The following is an 18,146-nucleotide window of genomic DNA, read 5'->3' on the forward strand; positions in this document are numbered from 1 at the left end:
TCTTATCTGTGGTGCTATCTGTTCAGTTTGTGGATATTCTTTATCAAATTGAGGAACATCCCTCTTCTCTTCTCCTTTTAGTTTACTAAGATGAATGTTTGGGTTATTGATTTTAGATGTTTATCCCTTTCTAATAAATGTAATTAACACTATAAATTTCCCTCCAAACATTATGTTCACTGTATCTCACAGATCTTGAAACGTCATATTTTTATTTCTGTTTAGTTCACAATATTTTCAAATTTCTCTTAAGACTTCCTGGATTTGTATATCATTTTGAAGTGTGTCATTGAATCCCAAAGTATTTGGGGATTTTCCAGTCATGTTTCTCTTATTTCTCTTAGTATAATTCCATTGGTTTGATAGCATACATTGTATGATCTCTGTTCTTTTAAATGTGTTGAAGTGTTTTTATAGCTAAAAATGTGGGCTTTCTTGGTGAATGCTCCATGTGAAGAGAAGTGAATGCTCCATGAGAAGAATGCATAGTCTGCTATTGTCAGATGGAATAATCTGTAATGTAGATCCAATCGATCGATGATGGTGCCGTTCAATTTAACTATAGTCTCACTCATTCTCTTATCATCAATTACTGATAGAGGGGCGTCAAAATGTCCAACTATAATACTGAGTTTGTTTGTTTCTTCTTGAAGCACTATCCGTTTTGCCTCATGTATTTTGTCTTTCTGTTTACATTTGAAATGTGATAGAATCTAATCTAAATTTCTTCTTTTTAGTGGTGCTGAATCTTTTTTATGTAGCAGTAGTTTGTTTTCCAGTATGTTCCTTATTTAATGTTCTTTTGTAGGTTTTGTTTTTATTTTGACAGACTATGTTTAGATGTTAGTTTTCCTTTCGTTTATTCCACTTAGGATTTGATCCATCCTTTTAGGCAGTAAGGAAAATTTTTATTCTTTGGCTTTCATCTGTATATTCTCTTCCCCCCCCCCATCTATCTATCTCTCTCTATCTCTCTCTCTCTCTCTCTCTCTCTCTCTCTCTCTCTCTCTCTCTCTCTCTCTCTCGTGTGTGTGTGTGTGTGTGTGTGTGTGTGTGTGTGTGTGCGCATTTGCTCTTTCTAGTTGGGCTTTACATTTTGGCATAAGTCACCACAATTTCGTTTCTCCACTGTCTCTATTAATTTTAATTCTGCTTTTATATCTTTTGTTTTCTTGCTATCCTTTTTTAGTGTAAAAATTAAAAGCACAGGCTAAGGAATGAAAGTGTCAGAGCTGGAGTCCTGGCTTCAACACTGAATCAAAGTGGGTGAACTTGAACAAATTCCCTTAATTCCTCTCAGTTTCCACAATTATAAAATGTGGACAATAATAATAGACCATATTCATGGTGTTCTTGGAAAGATTAAATACAAAAATACTTAGGATAGACATGAAGGAAAATGGATAGTGCTTTATGTTGAAGGCATTAAGTTAATATTATCAATTTCTATTCATCATTGTTATCATCATCACTCTTAGATCATCCATCTCATTTTTTTCTCATCTTGCCATTTCATTTCAACGTATTTTCTCCTTATGGCTTTTTTTCCTCCTATTTCATAAGAAATGATGTTTTGGGGGTGTTTATTTTATTTTTTTGCACCTTATTGAAAATATCAAACAGTTTCCCAAAACTAGTGTTCAGTTCCACATTAAGCAAGTTTAAGAGAGAACTCTCCAGGCTAATTTCCATATTATGTTCCTTTGTAATGCAATAGTTTTTCACTGGTTACATTTTTCATTTGTTTGTTTTCTTTTGTTTTCTCCATCCTTCAAGATCAGTCTGTGCTCTGTGTCTATAAAGATGGTGCTTGAATTGCTCTTGACCCTGCTCTTGGCCCACTTTGTGATGACATCTTTTCTTCTCTCTGGCAGTGACATGCACAGCTCCCACTCAATTTCTAGATAACCTTCCCCTCTAACATGTCTTGTCTACTGTGAGGACTACATCACCTTCTTCTATACCTTACTCAACTGAAGTAGCATTTTAAAAAAACACCATGATTTCCAGCATGCATTATTATTATTATGCATTATATATATTTTATTATATATTAAGCATTATATATTATTGTTATGGCCTAATAATTGGGGGAAAAGAGTGTGAAGAGACAGTTCTTCCAGAATAGTAGCTGGCATGCAGATGAACAGCCGCCTAATTTTCTGTGTATGTGTTACCTGTTCCTCTGCATTTGGGACAGCCATGGGGGAAAGACCCAGTGGACTCTTGTGTCTTTTTCTCTTTGTTTTTAATATTTTTTACTTGTGTATGGCTCAATGCCTTTATTCATTTTTGTGTGGTGCTAGGATTGAACCCAGTGTCTCACACTTGGCAGGCAAGTGCTCAATCACTGAGCCACAACGCCGGCCCCTCTCGGGTCTTTCTTCACACAATTCCTTGACTGATTCCTGTTTTAGCTTTCCATTACTTAACAAGTACCTGAAATAATAAAGTTCTTTTTAAAAAAGAAAAGTTTTATTTTGGCTCAAGATTTTAGTATTTTCAATCCATGGTCAGTGGGCTCCGTTGCTTTGGGTCCTGTGCTAAAGTACACCATCAGGGCAGGGAGTTCATGACAGAGCAAAGCTGCTCATTCATGTCGGTAGGAAGCAAAGAGTAAGTAAAAGGAGCACTGGGGCCCTTCAAGGGCATGGCCTAACTTCCTCCCAGAAGGCATTGCCTCCTGAAGCTTCCACCACCAACCAATAAGGCCAAGAACTAAGGACTAAGCCTTCAGCACACGGTTCTCAGGGGGACACTCATCCAAACCATAGCATTTTCCCTACCCAGCTCTTCTGCTTTCTACTTAGAGGAGATTCTGCCCAGATGCTTTCAGTTTTTGTTTATAATAACATCGTTCTTCTTTTTTCTCCTATTGAAGTATTTTAGTGAGAAATTGGGAAGCTCCTAACCAGAACCCACTTGACTCAAAAGGTCTGCTTTACAGGGCTGAGAATGCAGTCTCTTTACGTAACAGCTTTATTGAGATATATTTTACATACCATAAAACCCACCCATTTAAGTCTACAAATCAATGATTTTTAGTAAATTTACCCAGTTGTGTACCCATTGCTATAATCCAGGTTTAGAATGTTTGCAAAGCCCCAGTAAAACCCTTCATGACTACTTTAAATTAACTGCAGATCCTTTGTTAGTCCCAGCCTCTGTATAGATTTGTCTTTTCTAGATATTTCATCTACATGGAATTAATTAATATATGACCTCCTGTGTGTGGCTTTGATTGAACTTTCCTAAATCATTGTTAAACTTTTTAAAAATATTTTCTCAGTTGTCATTGGACCTTTATTTTTTATTTTATTTATTTATATGTGATGCTGAAAATCAAACCCAATGCCTCACATGAGCTAGGCAAGTGCTTTACCACTGAGCTATAACCCCAGCCCCATTGTTAAACTCTTAAAATCAATCTCTCTCTCTCTCTCTCTCTCTCTCTCTCTCTCTCTCTCTCTCTCTCTCTCTCTCTTATTTTTTTTAGCTTTTCCACAAGGGCCTATGGTTAAATTTTAAATGTGAGAGTCAGGAAAGCCTTCCCTAATTTCATGGGATGTTGTTTTCTGAGCTTTTCATGATGCAGGAGTCTTGTGGGGTAAATGGATCTCTCAGGTAAATGATGGAAAAACTGCAGGGGGAGTATGCTCCAAGGAAAGCCAGCAGCTTGGGGGACTCTCTCAAGGTTGGGTTGTATCATCCATCATGGATCCTTATTGGTCAACCAGAGATTTATTTTTCTCTTTATTCACCAATTGACCTCTGAAAAGTCTTTTATGTCTCAATCGAAAAGTTTGCCTCATTCTCCAAGTAGAGGCGAGGATAAAAGAGCTGGGGTGAAGGAGATAACAGAAATCATTTATCTTTTAGGATTTCTATTCTTCCTTCTTCTCCCCTTCCCACCCTTGTACTTGAACTAGTCCAGAGTTACAAACACAATGCAGACTAAACAAGAACCATTATTCTGATGAGAACTAAAGAGACCTAGAGCTAAATGTTACCAATTGCCTGTCTGTGTGCCTGGAGCTATGATAAATGCTTGACACATATATTTTATTCACTCTCCATAGTGATTTTCTAAATTCTACATATAATCAGTCCCATTTTACAGAAGTGCAAATGGTAAACTTGGCCAAGGTCACATGGCTGGTAAATCTACTTGCTATAGTTAATTTAAATATTTTCTTTGTCCTAAATGTTACTGAATCAAGCCACAAATTAGCTCCAGCTCAATATCATCAAGGAAGGGGGAAAGTGCTTCATTGATTCATGCTTTTAGTGTCCCTCTTTTTTCTTGTAAAAATTATTTTATCAAAGAAAAATAATTGAAAAGTATATTTTGTTCCTACTACCCTATTTTGGTTCTCAAAAATACTTTGTTGTTTATTAACCTGCTTTCATCTTCTTATATCATTGCCACAATGGCATATACCCATGTTTATCTGACATTGCTTCTTAAAAATATTTTCTATGTTAATGTTAGTTTTTGTAATGTTCATTTTAATGACTGAAAAACATTCCATCCATCTCATAAGACAAATTTTTACTGATCTCCCAATGTAGAACATGTAAGTTATTTCTTTGCCATCACAGATGGTGTTGAATACTCATGTATACAGATTATTTTCATTGTGAATTGTTTCCTTGTGATAAATCTCTGGAAACGGGATTTCTGTCTTAGAGTAGAGGACATTTTTAGCTCTGTAAGCATAGTGCCAGATTGCTTTCTAAAAGTGTACCAGATTGACTTCTAGGTAAAGCTGCAGAATGACGTAGAATAACAGAAGCTCCCTTCTTTTATACCTAATTGAATTGACAACAAATCGATCCTAAAAATTCCCCAGAAATAAGCAAATAAATTATGGACAGAGAGAAAAAAAAACTGGTGTATGATGCATCTCTCAGTTCAGAACCTGCCACCTCAATGAACTGCTAATGGTATTGTAGAAAGGAAAACAGGTGGATTGTTCTCACTGGCAATCACCAACATGGAGGACAGAGAACTGTGATGGTGACTGGGCAGCCACAAGAGATCTGAGAGAACCCTCAATCACAGAAGCCCCTGCATGATGCTGTAGCACCTCAGTGGGGCCAGAAAAACTACTAGGATTTGCATCTTGCAGAATCGTGGGCTGAATGGGGATAAGAGTTCAATCCCACAGGAGTGGAGCACATGTTGCTAGCTAGGATGGGGTGAGATGGGTTCACGGTTTAGGGAAGTTGACCAAATTTCAGAGAAAGACTGAAGAGCCCAAATGTCCTAGGAATAGCAACTCTTTTTACTCAATCCTTGCAGCCTGAGGCTAGGGAAAAGAAAGCCACATGCTGGTGCTTGAACTGTGACCAGGAAATAGCTAAGATAATCTGGTCCCAGATATTGTTGGGTAAACATAGGAAGAATTTACCTGATTATATCCAAGTAAGAAAGGTATGGCATTTGTGCAAATGAGAGAGAGAGAGAACGTCTAATAGAAAAAATAACCCAAAGACCAATAGAGTTGAGGAAGGGAGTAGGGGGAAAGAGAAGGAAAGGGAAAGGGGAGATACTAGGGAAAGAAATGGAGGACATTATGTGCACATGTGAATATATCACAATGAACCCACTATTACATATAGTTATAATGCACTAATAAAAACATAATTAAGAATAAAAGAAAATATAACCCCAGAAACAGAAAATATTTCCTGTTGACTAGTATGGGACACTGATAAAAAGATAGGTATGCAGATTAACTGGATAGAATTGAAAGTTTAAAAACCCTCATATTTATTTGACTTGAATTTTGACAATGGTACCTAGATAATTAAATGGGAAAAGAATAATCCTTTTCAACAAAGGATGCTAGAACAACTGAATTACACATGTAAAGGAATTAACTTGGACCTCTACTTCACATCAAGACCAAAAATGTACTCAAAATATACCAAAGGCATATATCTAAGGGTTAAAGCTATGCAATTCTTAGAAGTAAACAGATGAAAATTTTTGCAACTTTGAATTAGGCAGTGATTTCTTAGGATACTAAAATCAACATCAAGAAAGAAAAAAATAGACAAACCAGACACCATCAAAATTAGGAACTTCTGTATTTCAAAGGACAATTTCAAATAAAAAGATAATCAAGAATGGGTGATTTTTATATCAAATTCTGTATCTTATGAGGGATTCATACGTAGACTATACAAAGAAGTACTTCAACTTGAAAAGACAAATAACCCAATTTGAAAATGGGCAAAGTACCTGAATAGACAATTCTCCAAAGAAGACATACAAGGGGCCAATAAATACATGGCAAGATGCCGCAGTCTGGCTGGGCACAATTCAGGAGCCACTTGTCAAAGGAAACGAACTTTATTTTTAGAATCACACACACCACACCACACAGCTCCTCAGGAAAAACCTTCAGAGCCCAACTGCCACCACCGGCTTCCCACAAGCCTCTCCTCACACCCACCTCCCAACCTCCCACAATCCTCCTGCTCTTGAGGCCGATTGGCTGGGTCGCGTGGGCGGAGCCAAAGAAGTCCCCCAATGAGCAGCTCCGTGGAGGAGCCAATCAGCTAGATGTTGCTGGGGCCGCTGTGAGCCAATCATCAGCTGGCAGTCTGAAGGGCAGGGAAACAGCCCAATGAACATCACCGCAGAGGAGCCAATCAGCTAGATGTTGCTGGGGCCACTGTGAACCAATCTGGCAGTCTGAAGCTTGCTGGCAGCTGGAAGTTTGCTGGGGCCCCTTTGGCTGTGGCTCTCAACATCTCCCCCTCTCTGTTTAAACAACAAGCATGTGGCTTAGGGACCGTGCCTGCCTTAGGTTGTCCAATACTACATATGGTCCTTACCCGTCTTCGGATGAGCTGACCTCAGGGCGTCAGCCTCCTGTCTTAGGTTGGTACCATTGTAATTGGATCTTACCCGTCATTGACTACCGGTCCAGTATACAGCCACACCTGTGGAGAGGTCTCGGGGGGGGGGGGGTGAGGTTCTTTGCCTCACCTCTGTTGACCCCCAAATTTTAGCTGAATGATCATGACAAGCAGAAGGGAGGAAGATATATCAAGTCAATTGACGGCTCCTTTTGAGAAAATTGTACCACCGATGATATCATCAGCAAAAATACCCCAACACTACCACAAGTCGCTGCACCAACAGATAGTTCACAATGCATACAAGTGACACATAGTTCTGTAAGCAGTTCAGTGCAAGTTCTGTAAGCAGTTCAGTGATGGCTATTGCAGAAACTGTAGATTAGTTTTATCTTTGTCTTCACCGGCATAGGGATGAAGATAGGAATTCTGGCAATAATGGCTAAAGAAAAAATTAGGTAACATTCCAGAAGACACTATAAGAAAACAATTTTCTTAACAATTTATATTATCTTCATCGGCACTGGGATGAAGATAGAAATTCTGGCAATAATGGCTAAAGAAAAAATTGTGTAACATTCCAGAAGGCACTAAAAGAAAACAATTTTCTTAAAAATTTACATTATATTGAAGAGAATTATTAAATATAATGAAAACGAAAGGTGAGAGTAAACAAACAGATCTGTTAACCTCCTTTTTTGTTTACATATTAAAACAATTCTTAACAGTTATTTACCCAATTTAAATTAAACCATTTAAATCACGTGAATAAAAAAAAATATTTGGATCCATCTTTTCATGAGCGCTCATCATATATGATATATGGAAATACGTACATTGGACATACGTACATTCAAACATATAACACAAAACACAAGTGTGCACACATAATATAATACATACAACACATAACATAATAGTAAAGGCCTTATAACTTTTTACAGGTAAAATCTCTATTGCAATGTTTAAAAACTCTATAGTCAAAAAAAAATAGAACTGATCAGCAAAACATTAACCTAGGTCTGTATGAGCTCAAAAAAATAAAATAGAACTTCATGATATGGGAAAGGGCAATAATAAAATAGATATTGAAAAAAGCATCCTGGTTCTGTCGCAGATGTAAGGATAGCCAAATTGGAGTTTTGGATATCAGCTATTATGGATTTGAGCTAAATCATCTTTTTGGTCTGTAGAAATCGCTTTAGTTAATCTCTCTGGAATCCAAATCGGCTGCTGTTCTCCCTGTGGAAACACAAAAACAGACCCCCGACTCCAGACAATCACTGGGTCAGGATTTTAGTTAATCTCTCCGGAATCCAAATCAGCTGCTGTTCTCCCTGTGGAAACACACAAACAGGCCCCCGACTCCAGACAATCACTGGGTCAGAACCTTGGTTAATCTCTCTGGAATCCAAATCGGCTGCTGTTCTTCCTGTGGAAACACACAAACAGACCCCCGATTCCAGACAATTACTGGGTCAGGACCTTTCCATTGTCCTGTTAGAATATCTTTCCAAAGTACCTTGGGCTTATGTACATTTTTTGGACACATATGTCTTTCTGCAGCACTAAGTCCTGATGAATCCAAATTTAAAAAGTTTAGAGTAAAAAGGGTTATTTTAAGTTTATCTTTGGGGAATATATACCCCTTCCCAATTCCATCTTTTGCTTTAATAAGTACATTTTAATAGTTTGATGAGCTCTTTCAACTATGCCTTGTCCCTGTGGATTGTATGGGATTCCTGTTATATGAGTAATGCCAAATGATGAGCAAAATTGTTTAAAAGAAGTAGATGTATAACCAGGGGCATTATCTGTTTTTAACTGTTTTGGAATGCCCACAGTGGCAAAATTTTGTAAGCAATGAGCTATAACATCTTTAGTTTTTTCGCCGGCATGAAGGGAGCCCATCAAAAATCCAGAAGAAGTATCAACTGTAACATGCAAATATTTTAATTTTCCAAATTCTAGCAAGTGTGTGACGTCCATCTGCCAAATATGGTTAGGCATCAATCCTCTAGGATTGACTCCAAGATTAACTTGTGGTAAAAAGGTCACACAATTTTGACATTGTTTTATTATTTGTCTAGCTTGTTCCTTAGTTATACTGGCTATCAGAAAATAAATTAAATACAGAATCTTTAAACATCACAAAAGTTTGTAATACTGCATTAAGCTCTACCTTTTGAGCTGATTGTTTGGGTACTAAAAATGTAAAAGTTTGATCAGGTGTAACTATTGCTGCTGTACCATTATTTGACCCATCAGTGAATATATTTGGAGCATTCATGATAGGTGTTTTTCTTGTCATTTTTGGAAAAATTACAGGATGCAATGACCAAAAAGACAATAAAGGATTAGATGGTAAGTGGTTATCAAATGAAACATTAGATTTGCACATTATTATTACCCAAGTATTTAACTCATTAGCTAATTCATCAATTTGATTCATAGTATATGGAGTAATAATTTTATGGGGAGAAATTCCAAACACTGCCTTTGCTGTTTTTATTCCTTTGAGTATTAATTGTCCTACAGCCTCAGGATACCTAGTAAGAATAGTGTTAGGAGAATAAGAGAAATGTATCCATAATAATGGACCTTCTTGCCAAAATACTCCTGTAGGAATATTTTTTGTTGGTAGTACAATAAATAATAAAGGCAAACTTATATCAATTCTATCCAAATGCATATTTTCCATATATGTTTCAATGATTTTTAATGCCTTTCTTGCTTCAGGCGTTAACATTTGGGGTGAATTTGGATCTGATGGACCTTTTAGGATATCAAATAAAGGTCCCAATTCTCCTGTTGGAATACCTAGATAAGGCCTTATCCAATTTATATCTCCTAATAACTTTTGAAAGTCATTAAGTGATTTGAGTTGATCTACTCGTATTTGAATTTTTGGTGGACGGACCATGGTTGAGGATAATAGAACTCCTAAATAATTAATTGGAAAATTTAATTGTACTTTATCTATTGCTATCTCTAGATTATAATTTTTTAATAAGTTTGTAAGTGTGGCATAACATTCTAGCAATGTGTTTTTAGCTTTGTGTGCTAATCATCATCCATATAATGAAATGTTTGTAGTTCAGGATTTTGATTTCTAAGTGGCTGGATTACTTTGTTAACATAAATTTGACACATAGTTGGGCTGTTAGCCATCCCTTGAGGGAGTACTTTCCATTCATATCTCTGATCAGGACCTTCATGATTTAGTGCAGGGATAGTAAATGCAAAACGTGGACTATCCTCAGGATGAATTGGAATTGAAAAAAAACAATCTTTAATATCTATAACTAAAACATACCAAGTTTTTGGCAAAGCAGACAATTGAGGAATCCCCGATTGAGCAGGTCCCATAATGACCATTTCATTGTTAATGGCTCTTAAATGTTGCAGTAATCTCCATTTACCAGATTTCTTTTTGATGACAAAAATGGGAGTATTATGGGGAGATACAGAAGGTTGTATATGTCCTTCCGCTAATTGTTGTTTGACCAGATCATGGGCTACTTGTGTCTTTTCTTTAGTCAAGGGCCACTGAGGAACCCATACTGGTCTTTCTGATTTCCATGTAATTTTTATTGTCTCAGTGGCCCTTTGTGAAAATCCAACCCATGTCTGTCTGTTCCTTGATCTATTTGTATTGGTGCTGCTATACATTGTTCTTGTTTTTCTAATCTTTTTCCTTTCCTAAAACCTTGTCTAGCCATAATAGTGGGTGCATTTTGATTGATATTATTTGTTAATGTCAAACCTAATTGATCTAAGACATCTCGTCCCCATAAATTTACGGGAAGATGATCCAATACATATGGCTGTATAGTTCCTTCACATCCTTCAGGATCCTTCCAATCTAATACCATTGCACTTCTATCAGGATTAGTCGCCACTCCTAGGCCTCGAAGCGATTGAGTGGCTTGTTGTAATGGCCAATGTTTTGGCCATTCTTGACGAGAGATGATGCTAAGGTCTGCACCTGTATCCAGTAGCCCATTAAATTCATGTCCTTGAATATTTAGTTTTAGCATGGGGCGAGAATCTAAATTTAAAGAAAGCATAGCCCAATCTACACCTGTGGAGCCTAATCCCTTGGAACCTCTTTCTACAGCATGACTGGAAAATTTATCATGTAGGCTTGGTATTATTAGTAACTGTGCTATTCTATCTCCTGGTGAAATTACTGATATACTCTTTGGAGAACTGGCTATAATTTTTATTTCACCTTCATAATCGGAATCAATTACCCCAGGACTTATCAAAAGTCCTTTTAGAGTAGAAGAGCTGCGTCCCAATAATAAGCCTACTGTTCCTTTGGGAAGAGGTCCTTTTACCCCTGTGGGAATGATTTGAACTCCCATCTCTGGAGTTAGTACTGATTTGGTGGAGGCGCAGATGTCCAACCCTGCGCTCCCTCTGGTTTGTCTGATGAGGGATCTGATATGCTGGGCACTACCCTGATGGGGTTGCTGGGGTTGCTGGGTTCCTCCAGTGCTCCGTATATTTGTGGTTTGGGGCCCCAGAGCATTGGGGCCCCCTGTCCATTTTTTGGCAACGGAGCCCGATGCCTTTGTCCACAATATTGTGGATAAACACCTTGTCCTTGTTCGTTTTTTGATAATGGAGTACCCTCTATGGTGGTTTGAGAATGGCATTCATTAGCCCAATGTAATGGAGTACCCTCTATGGTGGTTTGAGAACGGCATTCATTAGCCCAATGTCTCCCTCTACGGCATCGTGGGCAAATACCCGGTATTCTACTTGTTTGATACCTAGTTTTGTTAAACCCTCCTCCTATGGGGCAATTCCTTTTAAAATGTCCTGTTTGTTGACCATTGTAGCATGTTCTTGGCCTGGCATCTAAAGCCTGTTTTACTGTAGCTGCCACAATTTGCCCTTGTTCATTAATGTCTCTGGCATCTAAAACCTGTTTTACTGCAGCTGCCACAATTTGCCCTTGTTCATTAATGTCTCTGGCATCTAAAACCTGTTTTACTGCAGCTGCCACAATTTGCCCTTGTTCATTAATGTCTCTGGCATCTAAAGCCTGTTTTACTGCAGCTGCCACAATTTGCCCTTGTTCATTAATGTCTCTACATAATTTAATATATGTGTTTAAATCTTCCTGTTTCCATGGTCTAATGATATCTCTACACCAACGATTCGCTTGGTCATAAGCCAGTTGTTTTATTAATGGCATTGCTTGTTCTGTATTCCCAAAAACTCTGGTAGCTGTTTGAATAAGCCTATCTACAAATTCAGCGTAAGGTTCATTAGCTCCTTGTATTATCTTAGATAATTGACCTTGTAAACCTCCATGTCCTTGTAAAGTCTTCCATGCCTTAACTGCATCTACAGCAATTTGTGAATATACACCAGGATCATATGCATTTTGTTGCTGCCGATCCTCATAAGGTCCCTTTCCTAACAACATATCTAGATTTCTCTGAGGATAACCAGCTGCTGCATTTCGACTAGCCGTCTCCTTGCAAAATTCCTCATTGGCAACCTTCCATAACAGGTATTGTCCTCCATTTAGCACAGCTTTACACATACTAGCCCAATCTGCTGGCGTCATGCTTAAGTTGGTAATGGATTCGACCAAGCTTACAGTGAAGGGTGCTTGAGGACCATAGGTTGTTACAGCCTCTTTTAGCTGCTTCACTGTTTCGAAATCTAAAACATGGTGAATTCGCTGCCCTCCTGACTGTTCAAATACAGAGCATGCTGATCTTTGAGGTCCTGTCTCAGGATCCCATCTATCAACTATAGGGGTTGGGGGCCTCCCAGCATATGGAGGTGGCGCTGTTGGTTGGACACTTACGCCCTCTGGTGATAGAGAGGTGTTAGTAGCAGTCTCCTGTTGTAACTTTCCCGCTGATGGCTTTTTCTTCTCTAAACTTTCTTCCTCTGTCTGACTAGCTCGAGAGACCTTCTCTTTTACTTGAATTTTTTCCTCTGTCTGACTAACTTGAGAGACCTTCTTTTTTACTTGAATTTTTCTACTATAACTATAATACAACCCAACCAGATAATGCCAAACAAAACAGAAACAGAGTGAAACAAAATTGGAACAACAAAAAATCATTATGACAGCTTTTCTATCCTCCTGAAATGTCCATCCGTCCTTTCTCCCTATCTGTTCCTCAGATGTGAGTGGTTTTTCTTCCGTCTCACTCATCTCCAGGAACAGGTAACTTAAAACAAAAGCAAAGCCAAACAAAAGAAGAATCTTAAAATGGCTACCCATCCTCTCGCCCTGCCCTCAGGGGCGAGAAGTTTACCTTATCACTTACCCTCAGTCGTTCCCCTTGCGGGCCACCAAATGCCGCAGTCTGGCTGGGCACAATTCAGGAGCCACTTGTCAAAAAGAAGCTAACTTTATTTTTAGAACTACAAACGCCAAACAAAACAGCTCCTCAGGGAAAAAACCCTCAGAGCCCAACTGCCACCACCGGCTTCCCACAAGCCTCTCCTCACACCCACCTCCCAACCTCCCACAATCCTCCTGCTCTTGAGGCCGATTGGCTGGGTCGCGTGGGCGGAGCCAAAGAAGTCCCCCAATGAGCAGCTCCGTGGAGGAGCCAATCAGCTAGATGTTGCTGGGGCCGCTGTGAGCCAATCATCAGCTGGCAGTCTGAAGGGCAGGGAAACAGCCCAATGAACATCACCGCAGAGGAGCCAATCAGCTAGATGTTGCTGGGGCCACTGTGAACCAATCTGGCAGTCTGAAGCTTGCTGGCAGCTGGAAGTTTGCTGGGGCCCCTTTGGCTGTGGCTCTCAACAGCAAGATGCTCAACATTATTAACTATCAGGAAAGTTCAAATTAAAACTAAAATGAGATACTACTTCACAGCAGCTAGGATGGGTATAATAAAAAGATGGAAAACAAGTGTTGGTGAGGACATAGGAAAACTGGAAACCTCTCATACTATAATGGGGATTTAAAATGGTGCAGCACTCTTGGAAAAGAGCACTTGGCATTTTCTCAAAATTAAACAGAATCCAAATGTCCACCAATTGATAAATGGTTAAATAAGATATATCCATAAAATAGAGTACTGCTTGGCAATTATAAGTAGTGAAGTGTTGTATATATGCTACAACTTGGATGAACCTTAAAAATATTAGGGTAAGTGAAAGAAGCCAGTCACAAAAAGAACGCATGCTGTGTGATCTATTTATATTAAATGTGCAGAACAGGTAAATCTATAAGGACTGAAAGTAGATGAAACGGTTGTCTAGTACAGGGCAGCAGAGGATAGTGATATGGCTCCCCAGAGGCAAAGCCTCTCAGCCAGCCTACTCTGGCCCAAGGCAAGAATGAGTGGCCCGGCTGCCTGGAGCCCGACATTGCCTGGTGGGGCGGAGGCTCAACTCTCATACCACGACCTCAACTCCTGCTTCCTGACTTGCCACAAGAACATGGAAGTGGAGCAGACTTGAATGAGAGTTGGGACTCACGAATTGACCGATAATGGGTAGTACATTTCCAAACCCTAATTAGCATAAGTTTGGACCAATAGCATTGGTAGTTTTTTCAAACCCTAATTAGTGAAAGTTTGGACCAATATCAGTAATCCAAGTGCTATATAAACCTCTAGCCTAGCACATTTGGGAGGCCAAAGGATGCTATCATATCCTTCTTTCTCCTGTCAGAATTCTGTTTCTGTTCCTCAATAATTTCTACTCTCAAATACTCACTCATCCTAGTCTGTGGATTTCATTCTTCAAATTCACAAGACAAGAATCAAGGAAGAAGAAATTGATGGTGAGCCCCTGGGGTCTGCTGCGACACTAGAGGGCGTGCCCCACATTTGTCAGCTACCCAGACCTATAGCTTACGCAGATCCACCTGCCAGCAGAAGCAGAAACTCAAGTTTCATCTCAAAACTCCATTGATGGCTGAGAATTATGAAGTTTCTTTTTGATGCGGTGAAGAATTCTAACATGTATTGTAGTCATTATCTCTCAACTCTTTGGATATTTATCATACCTCACATACAGAAACTTTTAGTAAACCATTGAATTCTATATTTGAAAGAGTTCAATTACATGGTATGTGAATTACATTTCAATAAAGCACAGAAAAGTTTGTAAGGGGTGATAAAAGAGGAACTAAAGAATCAAAGAATGTGTGAGAGAATCACATAATACTGTTAATGATCTAGTAAGTAAACTATATCCAGTGAGAAATAAAATGTACAAAGTTAGGCTTCTAAAAAATGGCTTAGGGGAAAAGTTTGATATAATTATACATTCTATAGAAGAAAATGATAAAAACAGTGAAACAGACTATGGTCAATATGGAAATGAAAAAATGTTAATTCCTCGAGTTGCAAACACAATAATTACAACAGACACTATATACAAAGAGATAAATGCAAAACTTTTCCTAAAACGAAGAACTACTTCTATAAATTATAAAGGTATGCTACATTCTAAGAAAAACTGATACAGAATAATTGGCCAAAAAGACAGCTTAATTAAATTATTAGATTTTTCAGGTTAAAATAGATTTCATCAGGCAACTAGATTTTAAAAAAGAGTCAAAAGAAAAATATTTGACAGGCCTCAACTTCTGCTCATAACTTAAAATGCAACAAAACAGAATGATTTATGCAAAATTCAGAAAGAAAATGTGACATGAATATTACTCTCAGCCAAATCTCTGTTAAAATATAACAGCAGCAGACAGAATTCTCAAATGTGTAAAGACTGAGAGAAGTGAGCAGCCATAAGCCTCTTATTGAAAAAAAAATTAAATCAGCCAACTAAAGAATTAGTCAAAGAGCTCTAAAATGTTCTGTTAAAGGACGTGATTCTGAGCACTGAATTATTTAAAGACTGTATAGATCTAAAACTAAGGAATGGAAGAATTAAGGTTGCAATCAAAACATGAATGTTGTAAACCCTGACAAGGAAGAAGTTGTGCATGAGTAATAAGAGCCAGGGAAGTAGAGGGTGAAGGAAGAGGGAATGTTGGCCACCTCCCATTTCATAAAGGAATGGATGAAACTGGCCTAAAAATTGAATATGATGTCAGGATTTGCTTTTAAAAAAGTTCAGACCAAGAAAGAAGGGAAGGAGGGAAGATAAAAGGCGATGAGGAAGGCAGATGAATATGCTGGCCCTTGGTAAAGTGGAAATGGATGAGGCAAGAATTGCAAAACATTAATCACTGAAACAGGAGGATGACACTTGATGGTGTATTACACCATTCTCTTTATTTTCGTGCATTTCAATTTTTTCACAATAAAAAGGTAAAACACACAGTAACAAAATCAGAGTAAATGATTTTTTAAAAGCATAATGACTTTAACTCTGCAAAGGCTTGAAAATTATTTTTTTAATTAAGAAACACCTTATAGGAACCGATATCCTGATAGTGAATAATAATGTGTCTAAAGTTCAGTGGAGGCATCTGTTTTATTCCAATATTTTCCTCTGCTAGATTTAAGTGAAATTAAATTTCTCATCTTTATTTAAAATTTTGTCACGTTTCCATGCTTATAAAATACTTGCCTCTCATCTTTCTGTCCTTCCCTCTTCAACATGTCAGTGTGCCTAAGAAGAGAGCCAAAGGATTGCCATCAAGAGTTGTTATTTCTGGATATGGAATTTGGAATGATTTATAGCCTTTTTAATTTTCGTTTTAGTCCTTGCTATGTATTTTATTAAAAATAATTTAGTAACTTGCATGGTCAACACTTATTTTTAAATAAAATCATCATTCTTTAAAAAGTGTTGTTTCAGTTTGTACAGGTGACAGCAATGTGTAAGTCTGACCACAGTTATGCCAACACTGGTTGTTACACAGTTTGATTGTTATAGCTGAAGTACATCGAAATGGGAAATGGGAATCCTTGGTAAACTAATATCCTGTTCTCTTTCTTTGGATCCAGGAAGCATCTATGATTTTTATTTCTTCAAACAAGGTAGTGGACATTGGGAAGCCTGGACAGAGTACATCACCAAACAGGAGGAAATTATCCCCGCTGGTGCAAAGGTAAAAGAAAAGCATTGGTTATAGAATTGTGGCTTCCCGAATTACCCAGATATCCTCCAGGGTGGAGGAATTAGCAGTTCTTTGTGGGCATTTTTTAAAGCTTCTTTCAATAAAAGATTCCAACATGAGCTGCATCAAGCTTCAAGAAAGCACAGACTTTAGAATCAGAGAGACCTATGTTCCTTACTCAGCCTTCACTCTCTGCCTCCCTTTATTCAACCATAAAATGGAATAAAAAGAAACATTTAAATGATTGCAAAGTTTGAAGGCAAAATACATGAGCATGTGGCACATACTAGGGGTTAGATGAATATTTGTTGCTATTCTCATTATTGTTGTTACTAATAATCCCATGTGGTTCACCTCTTAGTCACCTGAGCCCCCACAAAATATCTTTGAAACCTTCAGAAAGAGATTTTCAATTTTCTTGATCAGCAGAAAAGTAGTTTCTCATTAATAGATTTTTTTTTCTAGGTAGTAGGTAATTCACCTATAACCCTGTTCATTTCATGCCTTTTGAAACTTTGGACAGATGTGCACTTTCATGCCTGTTGGTGGCATCTAGTGGATATAATTTATCTTTCTGGGGTGAGTGCAGATCTTTCAGACCCTGGGTACAGTGGTGGACAGTGGATGGGAAACTGGGAACATGGACAACCCAGGTAGAAGCCAAGTGGGACCAACCACGCTCAATGTGTTCAGGATGCCTTAAGTGGGCGAGTGTGTGCCGGCTTCAGGACAGAGCTTGGGTACCTGAACTCTAGGGATTTGAAATCTAGCTGAATTCATATAGACAAGAGTCCAGTGTAGAAAATAATTTCAATTCTTCTAGGAATTTTCCTTTGTCAAACTATTGATGTAGTCCCTGAAAAAAAAATATTATGAAACCCAACTTGTTTTAAATTTCCAGTCTTGATTGCAAAATAGGCATTGAGCTTTACTTTCTAGCTAAGTAGCCAGCTTTCTTGGACTTCAGTTTTTTCATCTACATTATTATAACCCCTTCCTCAGAGGGTTACTGGGAGGACTTCTGCCGGTAATGCAGACAAGATACCCAGAGTTTAACCCCTGTGATTTCTCTTCTCCACTTTAACCACCTTGCCCTATCTTCTCCTTTTCCTTTGGCCAAATTGCTTCTCAAAAGAAGCAAAGATTTTGTCTACAAAGGCTTCCAAATTGCATAGACTTGGGTGGCATAAGTCTAAACTAGTTTGGCTTTGACACAAACCACAGTGTGACAGGTACTCCTCAGAGT

At 38.2% G+C, this 18,146-nt stretch overlaps 1 protein-coding gene across 1 annotated transcript in view; it reads left to right on the forward strand.

The window, feature by feature from the left end:
- Window positions 1–18,146, forward strand: part of Dnah3 (dynein axonemal heavy chain 3) — a 158,467-nt gene that overhangs the window by 92,604 nt on the left and 47,717 nt on the right. Inside the window, exon 42 of the mRNA XM_078024272.1 lies at window positions 16,788–16,891. Coding sequence (XP_077880398.1) covers window positions 16,788–16,891 — 104 coding nt within the window. The remainder of the gene's footprint in view (window positions 1–16,787; window positions 16,892–18,146) is intronic.

The sequence above is a fragment of the Ictidomys tridecemlineatus genome, chromosome 10 (assembly GCF_052094955.1).
Source record: "Ictidomys tridecemlineatus isolate mIctTri1 chromosome 10, mIctTri1.hap1, whole genome shotgun sequence".
Taxonomy (NCBI): domain Eukaryota; kingdom Metazoa; phylum Chordata; class Mammalia; order Rodentia; family Sciuridae; genus Ictidomys; species Ictidomys tridecemlineatus.